The sequence below is a fragment of the Alligator sinensis genome, unplaced genomic scaffold (genome assembly GCF_000455745.1).
Source record: "Alligator sinensis unplaced genomic scaffold, ASM45574v1 scaffold286_1, whole genome shotgun sequence".
NCBI lineage: Eukaryota > Metazoa > Chordata > Crocodylia > Alligatoridae > Alligator > Alligator sinensis.
This window is the reverse complement of record NW_005842366.1, coordinates 220,146-235,393: the sequence shown is the minus strand read 5'-3', so window position 1 is coordinate 235,393 and position 15,248 is coordinate 220,146. Positions and strand designations below refer to the sequence as shown.

At 37.4% G+C, this 15,248-nt stretch overlaps 1 protein-coding gene across 5 annotated transcripts in view; it reads left to right on the top strand.

Annotated features, from left to right (window-relative positions):
* MBP (myelin basic protein) overlaps window positions 1–15,248 on the top strand; it is a 168,823-nt gene that overhangs the window by 134,779 nt on the left and 18,796 nt on the right. For 3 of the 5 annotated variants that reach the window (XM_025210668.1, XM_006029210.3, XM_006029208.3), the window contains 2 exons: window positions 2,696–3,126; window positions 12,890–12,922. In XM_025210668.1, coding sequence (XP_025066453.1) covers window positions 2,696–3,126; window positions 12,890–12,922 — 464 coding nt within the window. The remainder of the gene's footprint in view (window positions 1–2,695; window positions 3,127–12,889; window positions 12,923–15,248) is intronic. The other 2 variants (XM_006029211.3, XM_006029209.3) reach the window with 1 other exon arrangement.

The following is a 15,248-nucleotide window of genomic DNA, read 5'->3' as shown; positions in this document are numbered from 1 at the left end:
ACAGTATATCCTGTAAAATTAACTTACCATAGGCAAGAAAGTCGTCTTTCACTCTCTGCTGTAAGTGTTGTATACCATATTAATGGATAAGCTTCACCTTAAAAAAAAAGAAAAAAAAAGAAATCAGAATCATAGCTAAATTCATGATGCAGTAGATCTTGAATCCATTATTATAATAAAGTTAAAGTTAGTTTTCTGGTACCTGAATTGATAAATAAAATGCACATAAATATATAACTACATATACGCATGTGTGACAAATGGTTTTGTTAATGTAGTAAGTATCCTTAGGGAATTAAGGGTATATATACACACTTTAAAAGAATTCAGTTGAAAAATTAACGCAAATATAGGCAATCTTTCTTCCATACATTTTTAACTAATCATTAAGAGGATGATTTAACAGAGTAAAAATAGAGGAAAAATGAAACACAACTTTCATTATTAAAAGAAAATCATACAGAAAAGATTTATACTTTATAGCTTGCTGCTTATGCATTGGGAGAAGCTACTTTTGTGACATAAATGCCCTTCTTTGTTGCTTACAAATAACTGTATTCAGTGACACAAAGCACAACTGTTGTAAAAATATTAGTATGCAGATACTCTGGTGTTTTGTTAATGCATTTAATTAAATACAATATCGCTTTTGTTTTTCTTTTTCTCCTCAAAAGAATTTGTATTATGGTAAAGAATTTTAAGCGCTAATTTTAGCTTAGATTCTCATTAAGGGCCTGACAACAGAAATAATATGCAAGACATTGCCTCTTCCTTAATTCTACCTAGAACACTTACTTTTAGAGTGTTAATGTTTCCTATAAGGTACTAAACTCTTCAGGGCACTGATGTAAGGACTATCAATTTTAAAAATTGTTTCTAAAAAAAAAATGAATGTAGACATATTATTATTAATAAATGTTTCTGATTTCTAGTAGAAGTAGCCTTAATGAATAGTTATATCTGGTTACATATGATTTTGTTCCTGAAAACTAATCTTAACCCTTTTAATTGAAAAGGGTTTAATTGAAAAGGGTTTTTAATTGAAAAATTGCTGACATATTTCCAGTACAGATAATAATCAAAACATTGCATGCTGAACAGGAACATACACTCCCCTCTGCTCCCCCCCCCCCCCCCCCCCCCCCCAAATCCTCTCTGTGTAACTGTAGGTGAGTGCTTCTTGTCAAATTATAGTTTATTCTAGTTACTAGGTTACAGATAAACTATGTCAATTTAAAGTAATTTTACTGTCCAGTATAATCTGTATTCCTATTAATTACAACCTAATTCAAGAACCTACGCTTATCAAAAGTTTATTTATCAAAAGGGGAAAAAATCACTTCAACCAGTTCTTTGCTGCCACGTGGAGAAAAACTGAGAAAAATGGCTTTGCAAAAACTAGAATCCTATGTTGAATCAGCAAAGGGGAAGTGCTTAGGACACTGAAAGAGATACATCAGTGAGAACCAGATACCTTCTTTCTGGATCATATATCAAATCAAATTGCAATTTCATCAGATAATTAGCAGACACCAGACACCACTTTGCTTTTTCATTTCACCATAGATTAATAATAGTTCTAAAAACAACCAACCCCCCTAGCTTTTTAAGTAAGAGAACACTGTTTTAAGAGCTGTATTTGACTGTCCACTCAGGGATATTATTCTGCAACCCAAACTCAGGTTGATTATTCACCTGTTCCCACCAAGTGGGATCTACTTCATGTACCGGTTATAAAACTGTACCGAAGCACATTAGAATACAACTGAAGTTAGAAAAGTTGGCATGGCTGGAATATTTGCCTCTTTATTAAATCCCAACAGAGGTGGTGCTCTCGGTGTTCATTAGTCTTTTCTCCGTCTTTCACAAACACCAAATGAAAAAAATCTCTACGACAGACACTGAATATTTTCTTACTTACACTCAAGTTGAGACTTTAGATGGGGACTTCTGAGATGGTAGGTGAGAAAAGCTGTCTGAAGGGGGATGTGGAAATGTAGTTTATGGTCCTCATATTTGGAAATATCCTAGGTAATAAGTCAAATAACATTTAGAAGTTATGAAGGGAGAAACAAATATGCATTTTAAACTGTGGCTCCGAATTACAAGTGAGGGCTCGTACTGGCAGGAGTTGTACACTGTAGATAGAGCTCAGTTACACAATTGTTACGTAATGCAGGAAGGAACTATAGTTAACATGGAAATATGTTAACCAAAATGTTTTTAGTGTAACATCTAATTGGTCTTCTAGTAGGAAGAATGGCCAATTCTTCCCTCTTACTAACAGTAATAATAAATTATAAATGCCCACATAATGCAGACTTACCAATAATAAAATTATCACCCCAACAGTCCAGGATTATTAGATAACATTTAGAAACTGTAATTGCAGTTTTTTACAACAAGCATCTGGTGAATATTGTTAGTTTTTATTACATTAAATTTTAAATGCACTGAACTTCATATACTCAAGTGTTAAAAACCTAAATGAATTTAGTCTTGGTGTGAGAACACTCTCCTGAGTTGTGCTTCAAGATAGGCATTTGGGAGAGAGAAGTGTTTCATTAAAACTGCCCATATATTCTATGGATTTTGTATGAAATGACTAACTCAAGGCAAGGGAAAGAAAGCAGCATTGTTCCAGTGCTCTGTTTTTCACAGGCCTGTATTCATATCTCATCCTTGTTGTTTGCAGGAGAGGCAGATGTGAACCAGAACAATGGGACCTCCACTAAGAGCACAGCGGTGACAGACTCCAAAGGCACAGCAGATCCAAAGAATGCCTGGAAGGAGGCCAACCCAGCTGACACAGTTGGTCGCCCCCACTTGATCCGCCTCTTTTCCCGAGATGCCCCTGGAAGGGAGGACAACACCTTCAAAGATCGGCCCTCAGAGTCAGACGAGCTACAGACCATTCAAGAGGACAGTGTAGCAGCTTCAGAGAATTCGGATTTGATGGCTTCACAAAAGCGCTCCTCTTTCCGGCACGGATCAAAAATGGCAACTGCAAGCACTACAGACCATGCTAGACATGGATCCCCAAGGCACAGAGACTCAGGTCTACTTGACTCACTGGGCAGATTCTTTGGAGGTGAAAAACAAGTTCCCAGGAGGGGCTCGGGCAAGGTGAGCTCTGAGGAATAGAGAACAGAACAGCTACAGCAAAATAAAGTACAATTAAAAAAGAAAGGGTGGGAGAGGGAAGGTGAACTGGGTCATTGTCATAAAGCAAGAGTTGACTTAGCAAGAAATAATGTGTTTTGAGAATCTGATATGATGTTTGGCTCTAAAGGTGAGGGAGAGAGGAAAGGATAGAGTTAGAAAATATGATGTGCTTGCAACAGATTTTAAGGCAGAACCATTCATCTGCTGGTTGTATATAAAGACTATTATAAGACAAGATGTGGCTCTAGAGATATTCCTGAGAGGGTACTTGATGTAGTATGTTTATCTGTATAATTACAATTTAGACTGCAGCCTGTTTTTGTTTGTTTTTCTTCCACCCCCTTTCAGGGACATTTTATTTCTTACACTTCTCAAAATTAATTTAGATACAAAAAAATCTATGACAATGTTACAACAGTTCCCTAGTAGTGTGGGAATAGCCTTGAAAATAGTGGGGGGGGTTTCTCCCCCATTCTGTAATTTCTATGATTGATTCTTTTACTGGAGACTTTACTACCTGGCTGTATTTTACAATCAGTGCAGCTTTAAGACCAGCAAATGGGGTTGCTGGTAGGATGAAGGGTCAAATTCTACTGAAACCCAAACTTAATACACAGTTAAAAGTACTTGAGATTGATAGCTGGGAAAATGAGGGAATGATCAGAATTGTACTTAAAAGCATCTGCAAATTGAATTAAAAAAAATTAATGTGACTTAAATTTTGAAATTCAGTATATGAAAACTTCATTATGATCATACATCCTTGCTGTATGGAAAACAAGTATACAGCCTGGTAGTGCTGTATATTTCTGCCAATTCCAGGATTTGTATACAGTTTGATAAGGATGCTGATATGTCTTTACAGTTGGTTCCACAATCTGTTATTTCTCAGCTGTACCCAAGAACTAAAAAAAAATTTTTTTTTAAAGTGATCAGCATTTGAGGTTGACCTATTTTTTGCTACATTAGCACTTGAATGGAAACTATCTTTATAGCGTTTTAGAACTTCACTTTATCAGAATATCACATTTTTGGTAGCTGAAAAAGAAAGCTTATCTGCCATAGTTCAAACCTTTATTAATTAGCATGTGAAATAAAAATGCAACTCATAATTGTGCTTGGGCATCATTTAAACTCCTTTTCCTGTGAGGAAATGCTTTGTTTTCTGCTCCTGTGAGGCAGATAAAACTTGCAGTCATTACATTTTGCTAACAAGCTACAAACAACTATACTTCCATTTTATTGTGTTGGGACATTTAAATATAACAGTGCTTTGAAACTCTGACTTGAGATCATCTGATGCTTACATATTTTCACTGCAAGTGTGAAGTGTAGCTTGTAGTAATCTTTCATCAACAGAATGGTCCAGTGGTCTTGGACTGGGAATTGAGAGCCCTAGAGTCTAATCTTGCATCTCCTGTTGATTTTTTTCTTTGATACTGGATGTTACTTGACCACCTCTAAAGCTCTGTATAGGTACTATACATTCTTACTATACTGTTAATACAGGAAATAAGAATATGAACAAGCTGTCACTATCATTATAAAGAAAACCACCTTTCTTAAAAACCTTGAGCTTTTGTTGCTATCACTGAAGCATTTGTTGCTCCAGATGTTGGTGATGATTTGAAATGGATTCTCAAAGACAATAATGACCCATAGTGGTACTGTGCAGTCTGGATGGGTAGCTCAACTCTTCACAAAATGTAAATATACTAGCAAATCCCAACATTGACCAATATAGAAGCAGTCTAAAATGCTACTTATGTGAGGGAAGCAACATAAAATACTAGACTCTACACAGAAGAATAAACAGTTAGGTATTTTCTTTTGTTTAGCATTAAAAATCTTATTTCAGTGGTGATAGTGACCTACATGTGTTTCAACTTGTGCATTCCTGTAGTTACCAATTGTGAATCTATTTACCTTTGAATGGTTCTATATGTAATCTTGTATTAGAGGATTAAGTACTATGTCTTGTGTCTGTTGCTTTTCAACAAACTGTCAGACTAAAGGCACAATCAACTTGAGTGGAAATATTCAAAAACAAGTAGTGCCTGCAAAATAATAAAGAGTTACAGATTATTCAATTTTTAACTGGAAATAAAAGCTTTTTTGAGCAACTGTTTTTAATACTATAAAGTGCTTACTTACAAATTGAGTTGTAAGCACATAGGAGCTTATAACTTGCCCAAGTTGGTGACAATTTTTGAATCAGTAACACTGACTTCCAGTGCCAAATCATCTCATCATTGTTTCCAGCAATGATAACACTAGTTAATTAAAATATATCCCAGGAATCCATTTCAAGAAAATGTCAGTGATGGAGGGATTTAACAAGTGCCACAGAGTGATATTTATAAATATGAGTACCAGCACCCTGCTCTTGTCATGAGTATTTTGAATGTACAAGAAGGCTTGTGCGCCATACATTTTTGTATAAATGATAGGAAAGCTAGCATATGGTACTCTCATTTGTATTCAAAACCAAACCAGTTTTAATTGCCAAATTCTGTGGATGGCAGCAAAAGAATATTTTTAAATGAGTTCACTAAAGAGCTACAAAAACCTAAATCCTCTGCCAGATTTCCAGGCTTACTGTGCTTTGGGTAACATGTTACACATGACATTTCCTAGGATTAGTTATGAAGGTCAAAATGCAGAACATTCTTGGGGCTGTATTTTTATGTTCCTCAACTTAGTTTTGTAACAATCACAAAACTGCCAAACTGTTAAGCATTTTGAGAGCCATTTTGAAACTGCCCATTTTGTGGTGTCTCTCCCCCCGCTTACTGCCATCCCGTGCAGTACTTGAAGCCTGTATGAGAACTTCCCACACCAGGACGCTCGGAATGCAGAGACAACACTTGTTCTTTGTACACACTTAGGGTTGACATTCAGGCAAAACATTATAAATTCCTTGTGGAGGCATATTCTTCTTACAGCCATGGTTGAAAAGTACAGCAGGGAATAACATTCCCTATTGTTCAAAGAAAGGTGGGGTAGATACAAAAACAGCCTGTGTTGTGGCCTCGTCCTTCCTCGAGGAGCAGATTTTCATTCTCCCTGATACTCCGAAGCTAAATTAAGAGATGGTGGGGGGTTCTGAGAACTCAAAATATAATGCTGGATTGTAAAAAGAGATTGTCTTTTCTCAGTAGCAGCAAACAGGTTTGCTACTTTTCACCTCATCACAAGATCTGATAACTGAAAATACACTGCAAATAGACCAAGTTAGAGGGCTGGTGACCTCTATTTTTATAAAATGTGTTTGTATGTAAAGAATAACCTAATGAAATGATTGTTAAATAATTATACAGAACCTGATTCTGTTGCACTGGAAACAGTGGTATCCATGTGGGATAAGCCTAATGATGTTGGTGACAGAATCAAGTCTATATAGAACTACAGAAAAAAAAATACTCCCTATGATATTCAAGCAACAAGGGGGGGGAAGTTTCTTTGATATTCTAGTGGCAACCATTGGTAATGTTTCCTTTGTAATCTCTCTGAAATTTACTTGGAAAAATTTCAACTTTTAAAACTGATTATATTTTATAACAAAGAAATTAACAAATTTGTGTCGGGATGACTCTCTGCCCTACCTTGCTTAAAGTTTGTGGTTCCCAGGTACTACCTATGTTTTTTTTTTGTTTTGAATTATTACATTATTTCCTTGTGTTCAGTATTTCTTTTGTTTGTTTTCTTTTTTCTTCAAAAGGCCTGTAAGTAAATTTGTAAAACATTACATAGCCAGAATTCCTTTAATTTCTGGGATTACTTTTATTTGCTGTATCTGGGATTGTAATACAATCATTTTTTAATATCCTGATACTAATATTATGTGCTAATACTGCAAATGTAAACTAGATTTACACGGTATGGTACAACACATGAGGATGTAGGAAAGACACAGTAAATAATAAGGGACAGATTTTACTGAAATGCTAGAGTCTGCACTAACAAAGTAATTTGTCTTCTCCTTTATTGCGCAGTAAGCATTTTTTTAACCTCAGTTTTTTTCACCTTTCTGTAGTTTCTGCAAATCTGTATAGGGCCCTGTTTCTCCATTCGTTTCACTGAAAAGGACATTTAGGGTGACAAGAAATATAGGTTTGATTCCTTTTCCCACCTATGCAAAGTATATAGAGGATTGAAAACACTGGACTATTTGATTAAACTTGATAGAAGGTGGTTTTAATACCATAAAGAAACCTTGGGTTTTGGTGGTCCTGCCTACTGCTACCCTCCAAAAATTCTGATATATACATAAACCCATTGTTTGAAAGTTTGGAAAAATAGCAGCTTAATCAATGCTTGTTCTACTTAAAAGTTGTTTATTCCAATGACTAGACTTTCCAAACACATCAAATGGTAATGATTTTCTCTGACCTTTCTTTTTAAATTTTTTTAGTCACTGGGGGAAGATATCTGGTGTTATTTACTGTTTTTGTATACCTACCTGCTGTATAAATGATAGGGTTGTAAAAAAAGTGTCTGATGTATTAAATGGGACTTGTTTTATGGTGGCTGTAACGGAACATTTTGTGTTAATTTTTGCCTTATATATGTTTCAACATTTATATTCATTTATTAAACAGTTTAAGTCACTGAGAATTGGTGTACTAATTACTTAGTTTGTTTTTTAAATACCTAATACATTAACAAAATCTGTGTCTAGTGCCTTTTATTTTTACTTGTAGAACTTGATAACTGTGGTGCATGCAAAATGGTGGACAACAACATGGGTGCTGGGGGAATGATAGATCTGCCAACTTAACCAGCCTAAGTTAAACTACCCATTAATTAAGAGAGGCTGAATATTACTGATTTAAATGAACTGAAGGAAACAAATATGAGCATTTTGGTTTGCTGGTGTCTGTGATGACTGAACGCAAGGAATTTTATTCCAGTTTACTTCAGTGGGAACAGATTACCCATAGCCTTATTTGGTAATTGTCATCTCACAACTCTGCAGTCGATTGTTACAGGTTTATATGTCCTTGAAAAAAAGACAATTAGCAATGGAAAACATTCCGACTGCAACTTTTGGCTAGGGTTTGTGTATAGGCCCCAGCGATACTTCAGATTTGCTCTATAGTTGCCTAACCTTTAGCATTTATACAAATATATTTTTCTACTGTAGGAAAAAGGCAACCCCCATCTATGTATTTATAGGAAACAAATACAGACTTAGTGAAAGTATTGCAAAGCACCACACAAAAAGTACAAAAAATGGAGGAGGAGGTGAAGACACTCCTGCCTTATGATACAGATACATTTTGCTTATGAGTAACCCAATTGACTTGTGTTTTTATGACCTACCAAGATTATTACATAGACCAAATATGTTCAGAAACCAGATTAAAAGGAAGAAGGACCTGGAAATCAAGAATGGTCTATAAAGAAAATTTTGAAGAAAAGAAGGTAAACTGACAGAGGGGAAAAGCCCACTGGATCAAACCGTTTACATTTCATGCAAACCCGCCTTTCCTGCCATTCTCCTTCTTTCCATTTCCATGAAATGCTACCGTATATTCCTTGAGCCATTCTGACTGACATAACTTTTCACTTGATTAACTTTTATACCTTCCACATTTCAAAGATCCAGTTTCCTGTTTCTGGATCCCTGTGATAGTTGAAATACTATTTTCTTGTTCTTTTGGGATAAAATCATATCAGAAAACTTCCTCCTCTCAAATACTCATGATACCACCAAGCCTTTTTTTAATATTTGCTGCCACTAGCTACTGTTTGACCTGGGCATCTTTGGTTTCAAATCAGTTGTGATCTTTTCAGGACTGGTGTCAGGGTGTTCTCAGTAGAGGGCATCAGGAAACACAATCCTTCGATGCTTTACTGGATCCTGAGCCTGCTAAACTTAAATGCAGGGGGTTGGGGGGGGTGGAAAAGGAGTTACTTTTTCATCACTGGGTGACATTTAAACTGCATCTGAGAAGTATGAAGGCAGCTTGTGCAGATGCACCTGAGCTGGCTTTAAACTAGCACTAGTATGAATGTGGCATGAAATCCAATTAAGCCAGCTGAGTATATTTATCCAGAGTCCCAAGTGGCTTTTGTAGCTGGTGCTGCAGGTACACTGTTTATGCCTTTGGAGTGCAGTGAAGACTGTATGTTAAAGGGTGTTATTCAGTATGCTCATTGCTCCTTCATTTGATGCATAATATTTTATGTAAAAATTGAATGGTGTTTTCTATGCATTAGCCCAGCTGTTGTAAATCTCCAAACCTTCTTGCATCTTACTGTATTGGTTCTTCATTATTTCTTTTTTTATAATCAATAATGCTCTGCAATTCTACAGCACTTCCTACCCCAGGGCCTCAGCGTAATTGACAGATATTAGTGGCAGCCCTACAATGGCCTTGCAAAAAATGCTATTAAGCTTTGAACAGATAAAAGATTGAAACAAGACACAGCCAAGGTCACACTCCACATGGTTGTAAAGATCCATCCTGAAGCTGGGTACCACAATTGTGTGCATCATGAGCAACTTTTGAGGGTGTTCATGTGATGTTCCCATGCAAAACTTTTACATTAAATAGTTTATAAAAGCCCTCACCCAACTCCAAAATATTTGCTCTCAAGCCAGAAGTATTGCTGTACACAGCTATTTATTTCACATTTGAGCTATTGTGTTCAGTTTTCCATCCAACAATCTTTCCCCTTTAATTGCTATATCCAACTGTCCCCATACCATTGCCAGCTTTCTTTGAATGGTATCCAAAGCATTTTAAAGGTTTCTGAAATTTACTTTCTCCATAGACATAGATAGTATGCTTAATCCCTATTTAAGCCAACTCATCTCTTGAGATTCCCCTTTCATTTACACTGGGTTTGTGTTTTCTCTCACCTTCTGCCAAAGCATGAAATGATCATCACACAACATCATTGTATGCAACTAGGTTTCCTATCTTGGTTCAAATCTAAGTGGGGTGGCAAGGGGAAGTGAGGGGAGAGATGGAAGACTTTAGTTCTTACTTGCTCTACAACAGCTTCCAAAATAAATGTCACTTAAGCACAGCATATTTTTCATTTCTTCCATGTAAAACCCTTTAGGCATTTTACAATCTTTCAAAGACAGCTCTCAAGAAGAAAAATTGTTAGTTATTTCCTGTACTTCTAAAGAGTGTTTCAATTTGAGTCATACTAGGATTATTACTATATATCCTTGCTATTTTCACCTCCAACCTTATTTATAATACCCAGTACCTTATTTCTTTGTAACACACGCAAAAGTTACACCTGAGCATATAGCATATGCAGTGAACTGTATTTAAAGTCATTTAAAAAAGCAAAAACCAATCACAACTTTTTATATCAAATGGTATGTATTTGTTATGCTACCTGACAGATTGAAGTCCTTCAGAATCAAAATTCTGGCTTCATATATTGAAATACTGAAAGAAAATTCACAACCAAATTTTCCCAACCTACTTTCAAAATACTTTATAGTCTATTTGAAGATGCCCTAAAATCACCTGAACACATTTAGAAGCATTTTTTTTTTTTAACCAAAGCAACCTCTACCTCTAAGCTTCGTTACATATATCCTTTACCAATGTCTTAACAGATTCTTTGAGGTCACCCAAAAGCTTATACCAATCCTTTTAACCCTCTGCTGCCAGGCTTCTTTCTCTGGTTAACTCTACACCTTGATATTTTAGCTCTCTTGTTTTCTGAATGAATGTTTCAATTGTTCATAGAGTATCACACAGTCCCTTTAAATCATGCTAACTTGCTTAACTGCTTTCTTCCTCTGCCTAAAACAAGTTTTCTTTAATACAGAAAAGACGCTAAACCTTTTAAAGAGCTCATTACTTTTCTTCCTGATTATCAATGAGGGGAATTAATTAAGGATTTAGATAGACCCATCAACATCTTTCAACAAAAGCTAGCAAACGCAAATACCCAAAGACCCTCACACAGCTTGTACCTTAATAGCTCCTCGCTTCTGCCAGCAGTTATAAACACAGTAGTATGTACTGATTTTTGCAGCCTCTCTTTCAACACAAGGTAAATCTTCCTTTCTTAAATAAGTCAAATATCTCTGTTGTGAGGAACTACTACTGTAACAGGCTTTTCTTAATGTTTCTTACCTATCCAATTTCTCCATAATACCCCTATCCAGAATAAAGTAGCTGTTTCCTTTGGCAATACTGACAGATATCAATACCACCAACTGCATCTGCAGCCATCCTATATCTAGTAAGCTTCCATTCCTAATTTTTCTCTGCAATTTATTTAATCTTTGCTTGATGCAAATCAATCACACTTAACTGTACAGTAATACTCTTACAAAGGATGATGGAAGTAGTGACAGCCAATTCTTGACACCTGAACAACTTGACTCTAATTTCTTTTACAGCTGTCATATCATTGTCTCTCCTCTTTCCGTTTCTCACAAAAAAGATGTCAGGAGAGATTTCTATACCTCTTTCCGTTTCTCACAAAAAAGATGTCAGAACAGATTTCTATCCCAGCCTATCCTAAAAATGTCTCTTGGCTCTGATGTTTATGTCTGCAAAGGCTACAATTATATTGAAACAAGGACAGGGAAGTTGGTATAATCATTGAAATAAGTAGCTCAAACAGAGGAGTGGGATGAAAGGGGATTGGAGTGACAGCATTTGGTATACGCTAGGCTCAAATCCTGAATGTTTGTTTGAGAGGAGGCCGGTGTCTCCTGCTTCCCACCAAATACACTAAACACCAGGCCACAGGCTAGACTTTGTTCAGAGTGCTCTCCTCTCCAGCCCTCTCCTTGAACGTTCAAGGTTCACTACTGGAAAAGCCCTCCCCTCCTCCACTGTCACCCCTGTTGACTTCTGGGGAATATTGGCATTGAATCATCCTATGGTCACAAGTAGAAATACAATCCCAAATAGTGTATAGATGCCAACAACTGTGATTACACATTTAATTTGTGCCACGTGGCTCTAAAAAGGGCAAATGACCATGTCAGTTTCAGACCAGCAAATAGAGACGAAGGCCAACCCTGTCTTCAAACACTATAACAAGTTGTCTACAGTATACACAATGGATTTTTGTGCTAGAGTAAGTCCCAAACTTCTGCATCCTGCTACAACGTTGGTAAAGCATCTAGAACAGCATTTGCAAAGGTGTCAGCTCAGTATAATATATTGGCAATCAAGGATCACAGGACTTACCTGGTTTCATGATATTGATAAGTAAAAGCAGCATTGTATGCTATCTCCTAGCATCAAAAAGTTTATCTGGATTCCTCGCAAGGATCAATCAAAGTCGCCCAACAGACTATGGGTATTGCTACTTCAGTATTGCAATTTAAAAAGCTCTTGATATTGAGATCAGATTTGCATAATCAAGGATATTTGCTGCAAATATTTTTCCTGATTTTACAAAAAATACAATCTGTATTTATTTAAGAGAGTAAACCAATCATGATATTTTGGCAAATGTCTTTAAAAATACTTAAGAACTAAAATTAATTACCACTTGATTGTAACAGGCTGTAGCGATTCTTATCACACAAGGTAAGTATTAAAAACATAAATAACCCTGCTGTTTCTTTTATTATACCAAGTCAGTTGTATTGAACATGTTCTACTGCAAGAAGCAGCTTTCATCCTACTCACTATATTATGTATAATAATCCATTCTTACATTTCCTTTGGTTAACATTCTGTTACCTTTTTTTCCCCTCTACCTGATTTTTTTGTGCAAGTCCCTCCGATTTGGATGCCAGAAGGAAGGAAAGGTATGATTAACTCATCCTAATTTAAATGCATTTTCTACCTAAAGTGAACCCATGAAATGCCTTCCAAAGAGAACATTAAAATCAGGCTGAAAAACGACAAGAAAAATGGATTTAAACAGAGGTCTCTGCATTAAAGAGTCTTACTAGTGAGACAGAGCCTATCTGATTATGCACAATTCTGCAACATCACAAATGTCACATATTTCACTGGTTATAACGGACACTTAATGTTAATGATACTAGGTCTAGGGACGTTTTCAGTGATCATGAATGAGTAATGTCTCAGTATCTAGGTGGGGTATGGTTTCAAGTGGTGTTCCCAGGGGTCTGTCCTTGGTCCAGTATTGTTCATTATCTTCATTAACAATGTGGACAGACAGACTGAATGCACACTTAGCACATTTGTGAATGATACCACTTTGGAGGGCAGGGCTAGGACTCAGAAAGACCTGGATAGACTGGACAAATGGCCCACAACCAATCAGATGAAATTCAATAAGGCCAAGAGCAAAGTCCTGCCACTTGGAATGCAATAATTGCCTGCTTACATACAGACAGACTGGCGAATGAATGGCTAGGCTACAGCAGTGCAGAGAAGTACCTGTGGGTTACAGTAGATCAGTGGGGTTCAACCTTTTTGGAAGCATGCCACAAATTAACCCCAGACCCTTCCCAAATGCCATGTGCCACACAGGGGCGCCCATGGGGCATACATGCTGCAAGCTAGCCACCCCCTCAGGAGACCATAAGCTTAATGTGAGTTGGCAGTGTGCTCTTATTGCAAAATAATAGCAAATAGCATGCTAGGCTGTATTAACAAGAGTGTCACTTGCAAATCAAGGGAAGTGATTCTTCTTCTCTATTCAGCACTGGTGAGGCCTCACCTGAAAGACTGCATCCAGTTTTGGGCTCCACAATTCAAGAAGGATCTGGACAGATTATGGAGAGAGCCCAATGCAGAGTGACAAAAATTATTAGGTGCCTGGGAGGCAAGATTTATGAGGAAAGGATGAAAGAAGAGAAGGCTGAGGAGGGCCTTGATAACAACCTTCAAATACCTGAAGGGCAGTTCTAGAGAGGATAGAGATAGGCTTTTTTCTCTGTGGCTGCAGGGGACAGGATTAGGAGCAATGACCTCATGCTGCAGCAGATAAAATATACGTTGGAGATTAGAAAGCAGGTTCTGACTGTGAGAATGCTACTAGGTAGCATTGGAACAGACTACCTAGATAAGTTGTGGACTCTCCATCCCTGGAAATTTTCAAAAGCAGGTTGGACAGAGACTTGACTGGGATGGTTTGGTCAGGGATGCTCCTGCCTTGAGAAAGGGGCTAGATTAGATGACCTTCTGAGGTCTATTTCAACCCTACTTTACCATGACCCTATGATTCAGGAAGCATCCAGGGAAAATAAAAGGGAAAATAGTTGAACAGGCTGTTTCATAGTTTCATAGTTTCATAGTTTCAGGGTCGGAAGGGACCTAATAGATCTTCTAGCCCGACCCCCCGCCAGGGCGGGAGAACAACCCAAAAAACACAAACAAAACCACTCACCCTAAAAACAAAAACGGGACTCAAATGAGTCCAGCCAGGTAAGTATCCAGCCTCTTCTTAAAGATCCCCAGGGTAGGGGCCAGCACCACCTCCCTTGGAAGTTGGTTCCAGCTCCTAGCCGCCCTGACTGTGAAGTAGTTTTTTCGGATGTCCAATCTGTACCTCCTCTCCATCAACTTGTGCCCATTATTCCTTGTTATGCCAGCAGGGGCTAGGGGAAACAGCGTCTCCCCCAAACCCTTCTGGTTCCCCCTAGTGAGTTTATAGACGGTCACCAGGTCCCCCCTCAGCCTTCTCTTGTGGAGGCTGAATAGGTTCAAGTCCCGCAGTCTCTCACTGTAGGGTCTGCCCTGTTGTCCCCGGATCATGCGGGTGGCCCTCCTCTGGACCCTCTCCATGTTGTCCACATCCCTCCTGAAATGGGGCGCACAGAACTGGACACAATACTCCAGCTGCGGCCTGACCAGGTAATTTGAAATTACCTTTTTAATTCAAGTCACAAATCTGTTAATGAGGACATGTTATACAGACATTTCTGCTTAATTCAGAATCTGCTGAACAATTCAACCTTTTTATCGTTTCATGTCAAATATCAGGGAAAATGGCTAGTCCTCTGGAAATAAGGCCATTTATTTAAGTGCCCTATCAAGGATTTAAATATCCTACTTTTAGCCACAAGTTCACGTGTGTCCCTTTTGTTATTATGCTATCATCACCTTTAAGTTGCTTACAGAGACCTTTTGGCTGCTCCTGAATTTTTCATTAAACTGCCA